We start from the raw sequence: 16,117 nt of genomic DNA, 5'->3' as shown, positions 1-16,117 counted from the left end.
GTCGGTGTTCAGCACCCTCTACCTGAACCTGTGCTGCCTGGGCTTCCTGGCGCTGGCCTACTCCATCAAGGTGGGCGCGCGCTCCCCCCACGGCGCTCCGCCAGGAGGCCGGTCCGGCCCGCAGCGCAGAGGGGTCGGGCCCCCCCACCCCCTGGCGGCCGTTCCGCCACAGGGGCCTCTTCCGCCCTGGCTTCACCTTCTGCCCGGGGAGCCTCAGCACCCTGCCGGGCTCCCCACCCACCCAGGGTCCTTGGAGGCCGGTGCTGGCCTGGCCACTGGACCCGTGGCTGGAGCGGGGCAGGCAGGGGCCCCTTCCAGCCCTGTCTTAGGCTGAGGTCCCTCGTGCACCACCCCCCCTCCAGGGCCGAGCCTGTGTGTCCACTCAGGGGCAGTGAAGGGAGTGGGCGAGCCCAGGGCGTGCCCCCTTCAGGCCACGTCCCTCCACCCAGATGTTGGGTGCAGCACTGGGCCTTCCAGAGTGTGAGCCAGGGGCTTCCTGGGGTGGGGAGGCGGGCCCCCAGGGCCCAGCGCAGGTGGACACTTGGCCCTGCTGCCGTCCGCAGGCCCGGGACCAGAAGGTGGCTGGGGACCTGGAGGAGGCCCGGCGTTTGGGCTCCAAAGCCAAGTGCTACAACATCCTGGCTGCCATGTGGGCATTGGTGCCGCCCCTCCTGCTGCTGGCGCTGGTGGTGACGGGCGCCCTGCATCTGTCCCGGCTGGCCAAGGACTCTGCCGCCTTCTTCAGCACCAAGTTCGACGATGCGGACTATGACTGAGAGGCTGGTCCCGACCCCGTCCTACCCGGGGACCCCGAGCCCAGGACACCAGCCCCCCGGAGTGCTGCCCAGGGCTCCACCCGGATCTGCGGGAACCCCGGCTCTGTGGCAGGGCCCGCCGCCCACCCCCAGCCTCAGGCTGGGCACCCGATGCCAGCCCCGAGGATCCCCCTTTCGGATTCCAGAGGCCTCCCCTAACCTCGATGGTCCCTGGTCCCCACTCCCCACTTACCAGGCTCAGCCTAGGTCCCACAATTAAAAGTGCCTGGTCCCAGAAAGTGCCTCCTGGGCCTCTTTCTTGGCTGGGTAGGGAGGGTGTCTTCCTGAGGGGAGCTACCTAGGGACGTCCACAGCCAGGGCCTCCAGATCGACCCCAGCACTGATGGTGGGACCCTGTTCTGAACGGTCTTCTTTGGGCGGTGCTCTGGCTGTCCCCAGCATGGAGGCGCCTGAGTATTTTAGAAACAAGTTTGAGAACTCAGGCTTTGATCCCTGCTGGGCCCTGTGGTTTAGTGGTGTGTCTCCAGGATGCGTGGCGTCTCCGGACTCCACGTGTGCCTGTCCCCAAGCCTGTGTGTGCACACGCGTCTGCATGCAAGGTAGGGGGGAGTCCCTGGCCGGTGAGGTCTTGTCCCGCACGTTCCTGTCTGTGGCTCAGGTGTGTGTCGACTGCCTTCCTTAGGTCACCCTGTTGGTCCCCTGACCCCGAACCCTTTTAATCCTGAGAAATCGCAGTCCCTGCAGTGGGTTAGCAGGGCTGGACCCAAAGACACACGAGCACACGGGCTTGGAGAGCCATCACCCATGCACGTGCACATCGCACACTCATACGGGAGCACGAACCCCACCCAGGCAGTTGAGCGGGGCTGGGGGATGAGGGTCTTTCTGAGCAGCCTTGGTGCTAGATGCGAATCTCTATTCTCACCTCCCTGAACCAGCAGCCTGGCAGAGGCAGGAGCTGCTGAACACATGTGCACACCCTGTGTGGCTTGGGGCGAGGTCCCCTTGGCTTTGCTGTGGCCAGGCCAATGACAGGGCAGGCTAATTGCAGGGGCCTTAAACACAGGGCGGCTCGGTGTTTTGAGCACTCCACCCAGGGTCCCGTCTGTCCCCAGGGAGCCCCCTTCGCCTGGCCTCTCTGCCTGCGCTGGGGATGGAAGTCTCTGTTTAACTGCTGTACTTAGAGCCCCCAAAGTACCCTCCCCGACAGCTGGCTCGGCCATCTCCATTGCGTGCCAGCGGAGATGGTGTCTTGGCCACCGGCCCCACGCTGAGGAGTGTCTGCCGCTCCCAGCCGGCCCCTGGAGGCAGAGGCATGTGCCGGCTGGGGCCTGGGGATGGGGACAGGGCACTGGCGCAAGCTGGGTGCTGGTCCCACGTTGGACCAAAGACAAGGGCAGAGTGCCAGGGCTGGGACCAGGGCGGAGGACACATGCCAACCCTGAGCTCCAGGCTTGGCCTGAAAGGGACCAATCCACGCTGAGTATGGAGGCCTGTGTGTGTTTGACTGCGTGACCCCAAGCAGGGGACGGCCTGCCGGTCGTGACGGAGCAAAGATGACTAGCCCGGTGCCGGGGACAGAGCGTGCAGTCCAGCCAGGCGGCAGGAAGGTCACCAGCAGCCCTCCCTGGCTCTGGCTGTGTCTTCTGGACAGGCTGAGGGGCCTCGATCGAGTTGAAGCAATTGGCTACTGGGGCCTCTGACCAGCCACGCCAGCGCACACACGCTGCCACTGGCCAGTCTCCTCAGAGGGCCCCCCTGCCACATGCACAGGTGGCTGCGCACACACGTGGTACACAGTGCAGCCGATATCATGCGGCGTCAGTCCTGCAGGTGCAAGACCCCTCCCGCCTGAGCTGTGTCCCCACCTGCTGGGCCTCTGCTGCATGGCCAGTTGAGGAGGGAGAGCCTGTGGGCACCTGGACGAGCTCCACCAAGGTCCTCAGGGAGCTGGTGCCGACAGGTGTGCAACTCAGCCACACTCCGTCCGCGTGCTGCCCCCCACAGCACACAGATGCACCCCCTCCCTCTCTCCCTCCCGAGGTGGCGTCCACAGGTCCTGGGACTAACTCTGCAGGAGACGGAGAACAGCAATTCGCCAGGGGACGGAGGTGGGGGCTCTGACCACAGGACCCAGCTACTGCTCTGCCTGGCGAGTTGCCGGCCTGACCCTTGACCCGAGGGCGAGCCCACGTCTGAAGGAGGGCTCCCCGGCTCCTCACACACGGCTCTTCTAGCACTTTATTGCTTGGGCAGATTGGTGTAGCAGGCCGGCCTCACCGCAGTTCTGGTGGCGGGCGCCGTGTCCCCTCATTCTTGGGAAGTCCCCGAGGACTCAAGTTTGATGTGCCAGGGGAGGGGCTGAGGCCCCAGGAGGGGAATCTGGGCAGGCCGAGGGCAGCCCGGCCAGGACAGAGGGGACCAGGGCCATGGCCCTGAACCCAGGTTCAGTTACCCTGGTCCTGTGGCTGGTCAGAAGGGATGGGAGCTTGCTCCGCACCCCGCCTGGCCGTGGAAAGGTGTGACAGGGGCTGTCTGACCTCAGCGAAGCGGCTCAGAGGCCAGGGGAGCCAAAACCTGCAGCACCGAGTCCCCAGGATGGCCCGAGGGCACCTAGACGCACCTCGACTGTCCCTCAGCCACCGGGCCCGGACGCTCTCCTGTGCTGGGCTGTGACTGAGTCCTGAACAGTTCCGAGCCGAGGCCCCCTCCCCAGGGCCCTGCCTCGCTGTCGCCCAGCCGAGGCAGGCTGAGCCCCCCTCTGCCTCCTCGGCAGAGCTGTCTGCCTGGGGAAAGGACAGGTGCCACCTTCAGCCCAGAAGGCCAGGCACAGACATGGCTGGTGGGGGCCTCGTGGGGTCTAGGCAGAAAAAGGGCTCAGTCTTGACTCAGACATTGCCTGGAGCCCACGAGCCTGGCTGCCAGCTGGAGGTGAGTGGGAGGGGACGACAGGCCAGTAGAACGTCAAAGAGGGGTGAGTGCCCCAGCCAGGGCCACCACACAGGGAGCGTGAGAGGGCAGGGCCCAAGAGGCACCCCGGAAGCCACGGTGCTGGTGGTCCAGGAGCAGAGCCCCAGGCAGAGCCAGAGTGAGGGAGTCAGTGGGGCGGAGGGCCCAAGAGTGCCCCAAATGTGGTCCCGTGGGGTCTGGCAGGCGTCCAGCGTCTTCGAAAGGCTCTCTCTGGAAATACCTGGAGCAGAAGGGCTATTTCTGCTTCCTACGGGAAGGACCTTTGTATCCGGCCAGCCGAGCAAGGGAAGGAAATCTCGTGTCCTGCGGGGAGGGGCATCTCGTGGGAGGCGGCACACACCAGGGGCCACCCTGGGCGGCATAGGCCCTGGGCCCCTTGGGGGGTCTGGGGCAGTGCCTTACCTGGGGGCAGCGGGAGCCGGGCTTGTGATGGCCACAGCTCGACCTCCAGCGGGGGCGCCCAGGGCCCCGCTCGGGCCCTGACCTTCACTGTCACCAAGCCCGCGGAGAAGGAGAAGTCAAGCTTGTTCCCCTGGTAGGAGATGCCGGAGACGCTCACGCCTGTGACCCCGGCCGGACACCTGGGATCAAAGGTCACACCAGCCCCCGTGATCCTGCAGGACGGGACGATTCTGTGAGGAGGGCCGGCAGCGGCCGGTGTCGCCCTCTGCTGGGCCCGGCACGCACCTGAACCCGGTGAACCCGAAGAGCGCTGCCTGCAGGAAGCCCCCCATGCCGGTCAGGAAGTTGACCGCCCCCGACCCATCGGAATTCTCTGTCCACACCTGCGGGGGGTGAGGCAGTCAGTGCGGAGACCCTGGACACAGACCCTCCCGCGGCCACTGCCTCTGCTCCCGGGAGGCCCCGGGTCACGAGGGAATGGCCAGGCTGTGACCCTGCTGTGACCCAAGGCTGGGCTCCCAGCCTCACAGCCCAGGGGCGCGAGGGAGGCTGGTGAGCTGGGGGGGGTGGTGGCTGGGGCTGGGGAGGGGAGGCTGGGCTGGGGACGGCTGGCCTTGAAGGGCTCTGTGATGTTGGCGAAGCTCCTTTCCAGGAGGTCCCACGCCCTGCTGGGCTCCTGCAGCTCCATCCAGCCTACGGCGAACATGCTCTGGGGCGGAGGACACGCTGCCATGAGGTCTGCTGCAAGCGGAAGGGAGACCGCGCCAGTGGGGCAGGGCTGGGCCGCCGTGAGGACGCCACCCCACACCCCAGCGTCCTCACCCAGGTCATGGCAGGGCCGTGGGGGGACGTCACAGCCTCGTAAACCTCCAGGTTTCTTCTGCGAATGCGAGGGCTCACGGAGAAGGGGACAGGGTACCCCAGGAGCACAACGTCTGCCTGCTTCACCTCCTCTCCTGGGGGACAGACGCTGCTGACGGGGGGAGGGGAGTCCACGGCTGGCGCGAGGTCCTGACAGAGGCCAGAAGGGGCCTCGGAGGGGTTCCGGGTCCACTCACCAGGCTCGTACCCATCAAACTCAGGGTGGAAGCTGTGCTTCGGGTCAAAGGGCACCTTGATCTTATCGGCCACCTCCAGCCACCGGCTAGGGACAGGCTGGCCCAGGTCCCGGGCCAGAGCAGCAGCAAAGCGCAGGCTAGAGGCAGAGGTGGAGAGCGGGGGCTGCAGCCCAGGCAGTGGTGGCGGCCCCCGCGCGCTGGGGCTGGGGCGGGCTCTTGGTCGGACCTGTTCTGGAGCAGGACGTTGGTGTACACGGAGTTGTTCACCCCTGAATGGAACTCGTCGGGGGGCATGACTCCTGGGCACATAAAGGTAAGAGGTGCTTACTGCCCCCGTCCCGGCAAACATTAGGTCACAGAAATCACACGAGGCATCGAGTTTTACCTGCTCCCCCAGCTGCTGACCATTTGCCCTTCTGCCCCATGACAACCCAGTCCCTCCAACCCCTGGCCTTATGACCATCTGCTCTGCCCCCACGACATCTGCCCTCCCCATGCCCTCACCCCGCAGGTGGTACTTCTCCTCGTCAGGGCTCCACTCTACACGGCTGCACCAAAACTCAGCCACAGCACTGACCACGTCCCAGCCACCGGCCTCTTGGAAGAGCTGCAGGTCCTGGAGGAGCAGGAGAGCATGGGACAGAGGCCATGGCACCTGTGTTTCTAGTTCCCACTGGTCATTGCATTTCCAAGTGCCCAGAAGCGAAGGCCTGGCTCCAGACACGACGTCCTGGCCGGGTGTGGGGCGTGGCCATGCCAGGAGTCATCACGGCCGGTGGGCACAGTGACATCTCACCTGGGTGCTGCTGTAGTACAGCTGGAAGGCCAGGAGCACAGCGCCGTTGATGTGGATTTCCTGGGCCCCATAAACGTCCTCGGGACACACCTCCAGGCCGGAACCCGCACTCTCCCAGGCAAACTTGGCTCCCTGTGCGTTGGGGGATAGAGCAGACCTGAGTCCGTTCTGGGGTGGGGTGGCCCACACGTGTCCCCATGCTCTCAGCCCTCGGCCCCTGTGGGGGCCTGCTGGCTCTGAGTGCCACGCGTGTCTCCAGCGTGGGCCAGGCAGCCTCTGCCCAGTTTCCACCGTGTGCTGCCCGGCTCAGGGCAGTGAAGGGCCCCAGTGGGTCCCGATTGTTCCCAGCTGCACGGTGCGTGCTGTGGGCATGCTGCTGGGCCCTCGTAAGAACCCAGGACACCCTGGCAACATCCAGAGAGGGGGCCTGGGGTGAGGGGTGCAGGCCTAGGCGGGGCCTGGTGACATGGAGCCCTCCGGGGCCCTGCAGGGTGGGTGCTCAGGCACCTCTGACCTGGTAGCCCAGCCTCCGGGCGTTGTCCAGGGCCCCGGCCAGCGTCCGGATGCGGTACTCCAGGAGACCCCGGGCAGCCTCTGGGTGCCACACCAGGACATTCGGGAACATCCAGAGATCCTGCGAGCACAGCGAAGGGTCCCTTGTCCTGGCTCCCACACCCTCTCTTCCTGCCTGCTGACCTTCCAGGACCTTCCGCCATGGCAGGGCCTCAGAGCCGGCACTGCGCCTTGCCGCCCACCTGGGTCTCTGCCAGGCCTTCCCTATCTGCCCACCACATGTCCCATCCCCAGCCCAGAGCTTCACCTCCCCAGCGGGCATCTAGGTCTGGCCAGGGGCTCAGGCCAGAATCTGGGTGTTGGCAGCCCAGGCTGGGAGCACAACCTAGTGGTGACCCAGCCTCCCTGAGCCCAACCTGTGAAGTGGACCGCAGCACTGGCTTTGCTGGACCCTCCCCTGCCAGGGTCACCAAGTCCCAGGTTTTGGCTCCCACACTGTCCAAGGCCTCCCCCTCCGCCCCCCACGCTCCCTCAGCAGCCACAAGGGTCTCTCCAGCACACGCATCTGTCCAGGTTGCTCCCCAGTTGACAGATCTCCAGGCTTCGCAGCGAGCTCCCTTCACAGCTGCTCTTCCGGCCCCTTAAGATGCCCGCCCCCGGCAGATCCACGCCCCTCCCAGCTCTGGGCCTCCGGACCTTCTGGTCTCTTTACCTCACTAGCTTCTCCATGAGACCCCTGAACACTCTCTGGCTGAGACGCTACCTCCTCTAGGAAGCCTTCTCTTTTGCCGTGGCCCCTGTGCGTCCCCAACCACAGAGGCGGCCGCCATGCCTGCGTCCTCAGCTGCAAGACCCTCTTTGCCTACGTGCTGCCCGCCTTGTGGCAGGTGTGTGCTGGGGGCGATGGTACACACCTGGTCCCAGAAGACATGGCCCCAGTAGCATTCGTCACGGCTCCCGTTGGAGAGGCCCCCGGGGCTGAGGCCGTGGCAGGTGTGCCCCGGGGCCCCGGGCTGGGGCAGAGCGCTGAGCAGGTAGTAGAGCGCAGCACGCAGGGCCTGGCGCAGGCGCAGCGGGCCCGGCACATCCAGCCCGCAGCCGGCCCAGAGCTGGGCCCAGGCCTGGGCGTGGGCAGGGTACAGGGCGCGTTCTGCCTGCAGCTGCAGGGCCTCGCCAAGGCAGGTCCGGACCTCAGCCTGGCTGCCGCCCACCACCACCAGGAATTCCCAGGTCTGGACGTCCTCACCTGCCGCGAGGGTCAGGGCCGGGGGCACTGGTGTCCACAGCATGTGCACCTCCTGCTGCGGCCCCCCGGGCTGCTCGGGGGTGAGGGTGTGGCCGTGCAGGTACCTGCAGGAGCACGGCCAGTCTCAGGGGCCAGCCCCTTCCCCCGCCACCTGGCTGGCCCCGCCCTGCTCACCGGGCTCCTCGGAAGTCGGGCCCCAGGTGCAGGGCCAAGTCCGGGCTCTCTGGGGAGAAGGCCGACCTCAGCAGCACCGTGATGGGCCGGCTCCCGGCACCCAGGCGGGTGATGGACACGCTGCAGACCAGGACGTGAGGCAGTGTGCGGTGGGCATAGATGCGCTGGGCGGCCCGGAAGCTGGAGTCCTCCACGGTGTGCAGGAAGGAGCCTGCGGGCACGGTGCCCCACTGAGCGCCCCGCGCCTGTCACAAAGCTGCCCACGCCTGTCTGCTCCCTCAGTGCAGTGGGTCCCCCCTCTGAGCCACTCCAGTCCAGGAGCCCCCGGGGCCTCTCTGTGGGTCAGGCATCCGGAATTCGAGATGGGGAGCGGGGACAGAACAGGAAGTGGCTACCTGTGTTAGTGTCCAGGCTGAAGGTCTTGGTCAGCTGCTCTCCTGTCCTTGCAGGGGCCTCCAGTTGGATGTCGAGGGGACTGGGCAGAATGGCCCGGTGCGTGTCCCCCCCGGCCCCATTGTATATGCCACTCACGTGCAGTGCGTTATGATACACACGTGTGCCCAAGTATGCATTGGTCACGGTGGCCCAGAGTCGGGAGTCACTGGGCAGAGAGTGGGCCGTGAATATGGTGGGGTCCTCAGTGGCATCTGCCATGGAAAGGCTTGCTCCAAGGGGGGGCCTGGAAAGGGGCGGGGTGAGGGCCCCCATCAGCTGGGCCTCCCCCTTCTAGCTCTCCTGCCCCAACAGAGGGGAGGGTTGTGGGTTCACCCTGGCAGCCCAGTTTTCCAGAGCCCTCACTTTCAAAACACCCTCTACCCTCACAAGCACTTACACCCCCTAATACTGACCTCAAGCGACACGACCGAGCCCCCAAACTCCCACCCTAGGGCCTCAGTCCTAACCAGGCCGCTCTCTCCAAGCCACACCCCCAGGAACCCCAGACCTGGTGCTGGAAAGTGAAGAGGCCTCGGCCCAGGGGACGTTTGCCCCCAGGAGGCCGTGCTGGGGGCGGGGCCGGGGGCCTGGGCGCAGCGGGGCAGCCCGGGGAGCCCCGGGCCAGCGCCAGCAGAGGGGGGACGGTGTCGCCGCGCCTCTGGGGCTCACCACAGCCCTCCCGAACCCCTCGGCTCCAGCCAGTGGGCGCTGCCACTCCAGGGCCGGAGGCAGAAGTAGCCTGGCTGCGGGGTTGTGTCGCCGGAAGGCCCCGCAGTCCCCGCCCCCGGGGCGAGGCAGGGCGGGACGGGCGGCTGGGTCCCCACCCCCGGAGGCCGGGCTTCTGCCCGCGGGGCGGGTGGGTTGGGCTCAGCTCCCCGCGTTCCGGTTCGTGAGGCTGCGAGGTCCGTCTGCGGACCTGGTAGGAGGATGGTGACGGTCGGTGCCGGGTCGGTGCCGGGTCAGTGCGGGGTCGGTGCGGGGTCGGTGCGGGGTCGGTGTGGGGACGGCCGGGACTGGCCGGAACCCGCGTGAGGAGCAGGCGCCAAACCTGACCTCAAAACCCACTCCAGGGGTGGAGCTGAGGCTTATAGCCTCTCCCCTCTGTCTCCCCTTAGGAGAGGTGACAGGTGACGCTGGCAGTCCTCCGGGAGAGGTGTCTTTCCCTTTGCTCCACCCCTGCCTTCTGGCTCCGGCAACCCCTTCTCCCTTAGCCTCCACCTGCCCACCTGGACGCCCTGGGCTTTGCCTGGGGCCTGTTTCCTGCTCGTCTCTCAGGCCCTGGGTAGAGCCAAATGTCTGACCCAAATGACACATGTGCTCTGACCACTCTGTCCAGCCGGAGACATTCAGATTCCACACGTCCCCTGGAACCTGCTCTCTGCTGCCTCCCCCAGCACAGGTGATGGCGACCACGGGTCCAGCTGCTCAGGTCGCCTGTGTCCCACTCCCACATCCATCCCCCTTCTCGGCCCCACCTTCCAGACCATGCCCGATCTCACTGTTCCCTCGACGACCTCCTGGGTGAGCACTGTCCATGCTCCCTGGTCCTGAGGGGCTAGGCCAGACCATGCCTTCTACTTGGGAGACTGCCAGGGTGCCCGCCTCACCCGGAGGACAAGCCCAGCCTCCTCACCCACTCCGCTGCAGTCAGCCTGGCTTCCTTGCTGCTTCTGTGACACCCCAAGAGGACTCCCTGTCATGGAATGAATGTTTGTGTCCCCAAAACCCATCTGTTGAAGTCAAATCTCCAATGTGATGGTATTCGGAGGTAGGGCCCTTCAGTCCATGAGGTCAAGAGCCATCAGGAGTGGGATCAGTGTCCTTATAAGAGACCAGAGAACGAGCCGGCTCTACCATGTGACGACGCGCGAAGACAGCCATCTGCATCCAGGAAGAGGGGCCTCGCCAGACACTGGATTGACTGGCACCTCAACCTTGGATTTCCAGCCTCTAGAACTGCAAGAAATAAATCCTCGTTGTCAATAAAATCCCGTTTTTGGTATTTTGCCATAGCTGCCTGAGCCGGCCGAGACGGCCCCCTCCGTGGCCCGGGACGCTTTTCGTCACGACACCCTCAGCCGCCCTCACTTAGGTCTTCCCGGGCCCCTTATGGCTGCAGGAGACCCTCGGCTGGCGCTCTCCCACTCATTGCCTGCTGCCCCCCTCCACGGCCCCCATGGCTGCTCCAGCTGTCTTTGGGGGGTGGGGGGGATGCCGGCCTCAGGGGGCAGCAGCTGCATCTGGACTAGAGAGTGAATGAGAGAAGGCCACTTCCTCCGGAAGTGAGGGGCCAGCTCCCAGGTCCCCTCCACCTGCACTGGGGTCTCAGGCGAAGGCCTGAGGACCCGAGGGCAGTGCACTGCTGCCCTGTCCTCAAGGCCAAGCTTGCCTCAGAGCTCCCTGCAGTCAGGCTGGCCCCAGAGCCTCAGTCCCTCACCCATGAGATGGGGACAATGGCCCCACCCTATATAAGTGGGTTAGAGGCCCAAGGAAAGCTCGTTAGGGCACGCGGCCAAGTGCAACAGACACCAATAGAAACAAACGCAAAGGAGAGTTTATTGCCAGTGTGGGCGGCTGCCGGCAAAGCTGCCGCGCCCACCCTCCCGCTCTCTGACCCGAAGACGGTGGACAGTGGGTGGACTCGTCAGGTTCAGGAGGCTTCCCTTCTAACACCACTTCCCAAATTCCTGGGGAGGGACGGTGACCCGCCTGCCTCTGCTCAAGGGTAAGCCCTGCTTGATCCTCTGGCCCAGGGGCAGAGCCCTGGGCTGTGAGGCCACACTGAGGCTGGAGGCGGGGTCCGTGACGGTTCACTCTGCACCCGGCACACCAGGTAAGGGCCAACACGGGGTAGGTGCTCAGTGACCGGAGGCTCTCAGCATCATTATTGTTGCTGGGAAGGGTCTGCAAGGGGACAGCTGCAGGGTCCTAGGACAGGGAGGCGTTGACTCCGGGTGTGGAGGACAGAGGCATGACCTGTCCCCAGTGTGTGTGGGGCGGGGCCCATCCCAGACCAGGCGAAGCGCCCTGTCTGTCTGAGCTTCTCCTTTGCCTGTCCAGGGCCCCGCAGGCTCAAAAGAGCTGCCCAGAGATGCAAGCAATGCCCCCTGCCCTTGGAGTGGGGAAGCCCACCCCACAGGGCTGCCTGGAGCCTTCCTAGCTGCTCTGCTGTCCAGGCTTCAGAGGGCACTGCTGAAGCTCGTGGGAAGCTCAGGGTGGCTGTCCAGTCCTGTGTGTGTGATGACCAGACCTGGCTTTGCTGTCCTCACTGCCCGCAGCTCCTCCAGGGACTGCTCGCTCAGCTCCACGGACGTCAGGCTACAGGAACAGGATGCGGGAGGGAGTTGGGGGGAGTCCAGGCCTTGGGGGAGGCAGCAACAGGGCGCAGTGGGGGCAGTGATGGGCTGTTGGCCCGGGTTGTGCCAAAAGTACACAGGGACAGAAGGTGGCCAGTCAGGGAGGTTTTCAGAGGTTGGGGACAGGGGACAGGAGCTGGGGGCCGAGCCTTTGGAGGAGTAAGAGGGTTAGGGATCACGGACCCGGACTGTGGCCATGGGCCCCAGACGACAGATGGACGTCGGTGTGGCAGTGGTCGAGGCCAGGGGCTGGGGCCAGGGCTGTGGAGGTGTGCCTCCAGGCGTGGGTCAGAGTGGTCACTCAGGGGGGCCCCGGAGGGCTCATCTCTTGGGCCAGGTGAAGCGCCCAGGTCCCCACCCTAGCCCGGGCTTGAGAGGCTGTGTTCCCGGCCCCGTCCCGTGCCCGCACCCACCTGAGGGTCTGCAGGCGGCACCCTGGGTGCTGCAGGACGGCACACAGGGAGGTCACCGTGGGGCCTGACAGCTGGCAGCCGCTGAGGTCCAGGGTGCTGAGTGCAGGGCCCCGCCGGAGCGTGCTGACCAGGTACTGAAGGGCTTCCTGGAGGCCGGGCTGCTGCACCCTGGGGGTCCGGTTGACCTTAGGGACTGCCGCGGGTTCCCACCGCTCCCCTTGCCCCTCCCAGCCCAGGCCTCACCTGAGTGTCTGCACCCGGCACCGGGGCCAGGCCAGGCCCGCGCACAGCACACGCAGGCCGCTGTCGCTGAGTCCGCTGTGCAGCAGGCTCAGCTCCGTCAGGGCAGGGGCCACCCTCAGGGCCTCAGAGAGGTCACCGCAGGCTGCGTCCAGCAGTTTGCAGTGGCTCAACCTGTGGGCAAGAAGCACATAGCCTGTGTGCAGGCCCCTCGGCCACCTCGCTGCACCCCGACCTCGCAAACCGCCCGCTCCTCGGGGGCTGTCATTCAGTCCGAGGAGTGTTGGCTCCACAGCCTTCCCTGCTCTCCGTCACCACGGGTGTCCCCGTGGGCCCTGACCCCACGGGCACGTGCTGGCCCGCGCTCCAGGACACTGTTCTGCCAGAGCTTCCTGAGGAGCCCGTGCGGACGTCGCTCACATGTTTCCCTGTGCGGCCCGTCAGGTTAAGGCAGGACATAGCTGCTTAGTCAGCCGGTCCCCAGCGGCTGGGCAGTCCCGTCCTTCCTGCTTCTTTGCCATTATAGATACTGCTGTGCCGAGTGCCACAGTGCATTTCGCTCATTGGTAGGACTGATCAGCCTTCCGGCTCCCTGTGTTTGCTTGCAGGGTGCCGGAAACACCCGCAGGTGAGCTAAGCCACCATGTCACGCCAACATGACGGACCCTGTCACCGTGCCCATCAGTACCAGCTCCAATGATCATTCTGACTTTCTGCTCATGGGGGGACAGCTGACAGTACCTGGAAAGTGCTGTGCCTGAGTGGCCCTCCAAGGTGAAATCTACTGGCTCCCGCTCACGGGGAGGGCTGGAATGCAGGCAGGCTGGCCTCCATCCAAACCTCCATCCACAGGGACCGCCCAGCATTCCCACCCGCTCCAGGCACCCTTCCCTTTATGGAAATACACCACCCCTCCCGCAGGACGCGGCTGCTTCCCACCGAACCGGGGCCCACGCCCTTCCACGCCAGCCCTTGAGTGGCGATGGAGCCCCTGCCCCGTCTTCTCGTCTGCTGCCTGTGTAGGCAGCGCCTGTCCGCTCCAGCATGGGACGCCAGAGGCTCCAAGCTCTCAGCCAGTCCCCTCAGCCACCCCCAAGCAGGGCCACACCTCTGCCCTGCCCTGGGTATCCTGCTCGGTGTCCCCAGGGGCTGGGGCACGGTCACTCACGTCAGGCTGTTCAGACCACACTGCTGGTCGGCCATGGCTTCGCAGAGTGGACGCAGAGGGGAGGCTTGAGGTTTTCTCGCGGTGGCTTGAGAACTGTGGAGAGAGAAGGGAGGTGAAGGCCCTGGCCCCCTTACAGCCCCCTCCTTTCACAAGGACCCTTCCTGTGGTCCTCAGGTGTCGGAGCTGCCTCTGCCCTCCCCCCATGCTGAGCCAGGACCCCTCTGCCCCTGCACCCCAAACCCAGAGCGAAACAACTCGTCTGCGGCCCTGCACTCTCCCCACTGACGTCGTCTGCGTGAGCCAGTGGGGGCGTGTCACCGGTACCCCTGGTCTGCGTCTGTCCTTGCACCTGCAGGCGGCATCCCCAGCTCCTGTCAGCATCTTGACACTCGGTCCCTAGACAGATGCTGAGCACCTGGGCCAGGTGCTGGCTTGGAGCCAAGTGCACGGAAACAATGACACAGGCCTTGCCCTGGAGCAGCTGAGGGTCTGGTGGAGGAGATGGGTGTGGGCAGATGTCACGGCATATGCTGGTTAGCGGCCAGCTGGGGGAGTCTGGGCCGCAAACAGTGTTCTGGGGTAGGGGACAGCAGGTGCAGTGGCTCAGAGCATGGGGAGCACGGTGTCTTCCAGAACTTACGAGAAAGCGGCGGTGGGTTGAGGTGTGTGTGTGGGGGGTCTACAGCTATGTGGCCAGGCTACGACGTGAGCCTTGATGTGGCCGGGTGTGGGTACAGGGAGGGGGAAAGAGGTGGTCACTGGGAGGCCACGTCACCAGGGGTGGGCAGAACCAGCCCTCATGCCCTGCGCCTGGTCTGGGGAGACGACTCCCAGGCGACAGCTTGCGCTAGGCCCACAGAGGGTGTGGTAGCCCCAGGACTCACGAGCTGCTGCCCAGGCTGCTCTGCAGTCGCTTCATCAGGCTGCTCTTCTTCTTCTTGTCCTGCACGGGGGTCAGCCGGCAGCTGTCCAGCCGCAGTGCTTGTCCCGCTGGGCAGCACCGCACGCAGTAGCTCAGCACGGTCAGGTCCATGCGGCTGAAACGCACGCGCTGCAGCGCCAGCTCGGGCAGGCCCCGCAGGGCCTGACGCACGAAGGCGTCGTCCTGCGTCTCGTACAGACAGTACAGCAGCTCCAGCGGCGAGTTGAACTCGCTCTCCTCGTCCTCCGGCTCCTCAGCGCCCTCCAGCGCCTCGGCCTCCTGCATGCCCTCCGGCTCCGCCCTGGCGCGTCCCCAGCCCTGGTCCTGCACCCACCTCAGAACGTCCTGCTTCACGTGCTCTGAAACCACGCAGCCGAAGTGGCGCTCGATGTCGCGCATCCGCTCGGCGCTCAGCAGTCCGAAGAGGAAGCGCGTAGTGAGCGCGAGGTGGCAGCGCAGTTCGGCGTCCCCCCTCAGAAGCTCGCCCACGCCGCCAGCCGGTGCTCCGGGAGGCCCCTCGCCCTCCAGCATGTATGACAGCGCCGCGAAGAACTCCTGGAAGCTCTGGTCGATAAACTGGTAGGTGACCTCGGTCTCCAGAACGCCGGCAAGCTCCTTCTTGCTGAGAAACAGCATCTGGACTTTGGAGCCACGGAGCTCCAGTTGCTCCAGATCCGCCTCGGCGAACTGCGCCCTGCGCCGGAGGACGCCTTCGCGCGCCAGGCGGCACAGCTTGCGCAGCTCGCCCCGCAGCCGGGGCCCATCCGCCGCGGGCGCCGAGCTCAGGACACTGGCGATGAAGAGCAGGTACACCGAGGTGGTGGTCTTGGAGGTGCGTGACAGGTCCTGGCCAAGCTCCAGCTGTTGGCGCAGGACGGTGCACACGATCCAGCACACGAAGGGCACGAAGCACAGCGCGAACAGCGTCTCATTCTCCTTCACGAAGCGGTAGGCACGCTCCGCCTGCCACTCGTCCTGGAAGAACTTGAAGAAGTACTTCTTCTTGTCCTTGTCTGAGAAGCCGCGCACCTCGGCGCACTGCGGGGAGCACAGGCGGTCCTGCAGCCTGCCGGGTGCGGCAGTGCGCGTGGTCACCAGCAGGCGCGCCCCGGGCAGCAGCACCTTGCTCAGCAGGCCGCCCAGCACTCGCGCGCCGGCGGTGGCCTCGAAGGGGTCGGTGCAGGGCGCGGCCTCCGGCGCCGGCAGGTCGTCCACGCCATCCAGGATGAAGAGCAGCCGTTCGGACTGTGCCAGCATCTGCCGCACGGGCGCGCCGCGGTCCGGGCACTGGTCCAGGATCAGGTCGGCCAGGCTGCAGGCGCCGGGTCGCTCGAGCAGCTCTCGGCAAGGCAGGAAGAAGGCGAAGTCCACCTGGCCGTGGTACAGCTTGCCCGCCGCCCAGTCGTACAGGATCTTCTTGGCCGCCATGGTCTTGCCGATGCCCGCCGGACCCTGCAGCACCACGGTCAGCGGCCGCTGGCCCTCCTCGTCGCGGCCGAACAGGCGGTTGAAGGTGTGGGTGTCCGAGCGCCGAGCGCGCTCTGGCGGCGGCTCCTCCTCGGGCCCCGGGCCCTCGGACTCCAGGGCGGCGCTCTCGGGCGCGATGAGCAGCTTGGTGAAGCGCTTGGTGATCTTGACGGAGCGGGCG

At 66.0% G+C, this 16,117-nt stretch overlaps 3 protein-coding genes and 1 long non-coding RNA gene across 11 annotated transcripts; 2 read left to right on the top strand and 2 right to left on the bottom strand.

Moving 5' to 3' along the window:
* Window position 1: 1 nt before the first annotated feature.
* Window positions 2-2,871, top strand: IFITM5 (interferon induced transmembrane protein 5; the record flags this gene model as incomplete). Its single annotated transcript, XM_006917935.3, has 2 exons — window positions 2-70; window positions 564-2,871. Coding segments are annotated over 2 exons (282 nt in total), but the record flags the coding sequence as incomplete, so codon positions are not given.
* A 128-nt stretch (window positions 2,872-2,999) lies between these two features.
* PGGHG (protein-glucosylgalactosylhydroxylysine glucosidase) lies at window positions 3,000-9,133 on the bottom strand. 8 transcript variants are annotated; one of them, XM_025051088.1, is made up of 13 exons: window positions 9,040-9,133; window positions 8,331-8,614; window positions 7,936-8,146; window positions 7,430-7,865; window positions 6,517-6,636; window positions 6,003-6,134; window positions 5,711-5,822; window positions 5,433-5,505; window positions 4,971-5,343; window positions 4,762-4,857; window positions 4,434-4,531; window positions 4,149-4,360; window positions 3,000-4,049 (listed from the first exon to the last, which is right to left on the bottom strand). In XM_025051088.1, exons 2-13 carry the CDS (start codon window positions 8,587-8,589, stop codon window positions 3,994-3,996), a joined length of 2,178 nt encoding a protein of 725 aa, XP_024906856.1. In that variant the 5' UTR covers window positions 8,590-8,614; window positions 9,040-9,133; the 3' UTR covers window positions 3,000-3,993. The 8 variants fall into 8 exon arrangements, 7 of the variants coding, with proteins under 7 accessions (XP_024906856.1, XP_015449565.1, XP_024906854.1 ...); XM_015594079.2 differs by having other exon boundaries at window positions 4,971-5,104; window positions 5,207-5,343; window positions 8,331-9,127; XM_025051086.1 differs by having other exon boundaries at window positions 8,784-9,127.
* Window positions 9,134-9,236: 103 nt separating this feature from the next.
* LOC112484762 lies at window positions 9,237-10,358 on the top strand. The gene is made up of 2 exons (XR_003048164.1): window positions 9,237-9,328; window positions 9,486-10,358. It is a non-coding gene; the product is annotated as an uncharacterized LOC112484762 (long non-coding RNA).
* Window positions 10,359-11,549: 1,191 nt separating this feature from the next.
* NLRP6 (NLR family pyrin domain containing 6) lies at window positions 11,550-16,116 on the bottom strand (the record flags this gene model as incomplete). The annotated part of the gene is made up of 5 exons (XM_006917934.2): window positions 11,550-11,688; window positions 12,140-12,307; window positions 12,383-12,553; window positions 13,548-13,640; window positions 14,432-16,116. Coding segments are annotated over 5 exons (2,256 nt in total), but the record flags the coding sequence as incomplete, so codon positions are not given.
* Between the last annotated feature and the right edge of the window lies 1 nt (window position 16,117).

Source organism: Pteropus alecto, unplaced genomic scaffold (assembly GCF_000325575.1).
Source record: "Pteropus alecto unplaced genomic scaffold, ASM32557v1 scaffold1978, whole genome shotgun sequence".
NCBI classification, from domain to species: domain Eukaryota; kingdom Metazoa; phylum Chordata; class Mammalia; order Chiroptera; family Pteropodidae; genus Pteropus; species Pteropus alecto.
Note: the sequence above shows the minus strand (reverse complement) of the source record. Positions and strands in the feature narration are given on the sequence as shown.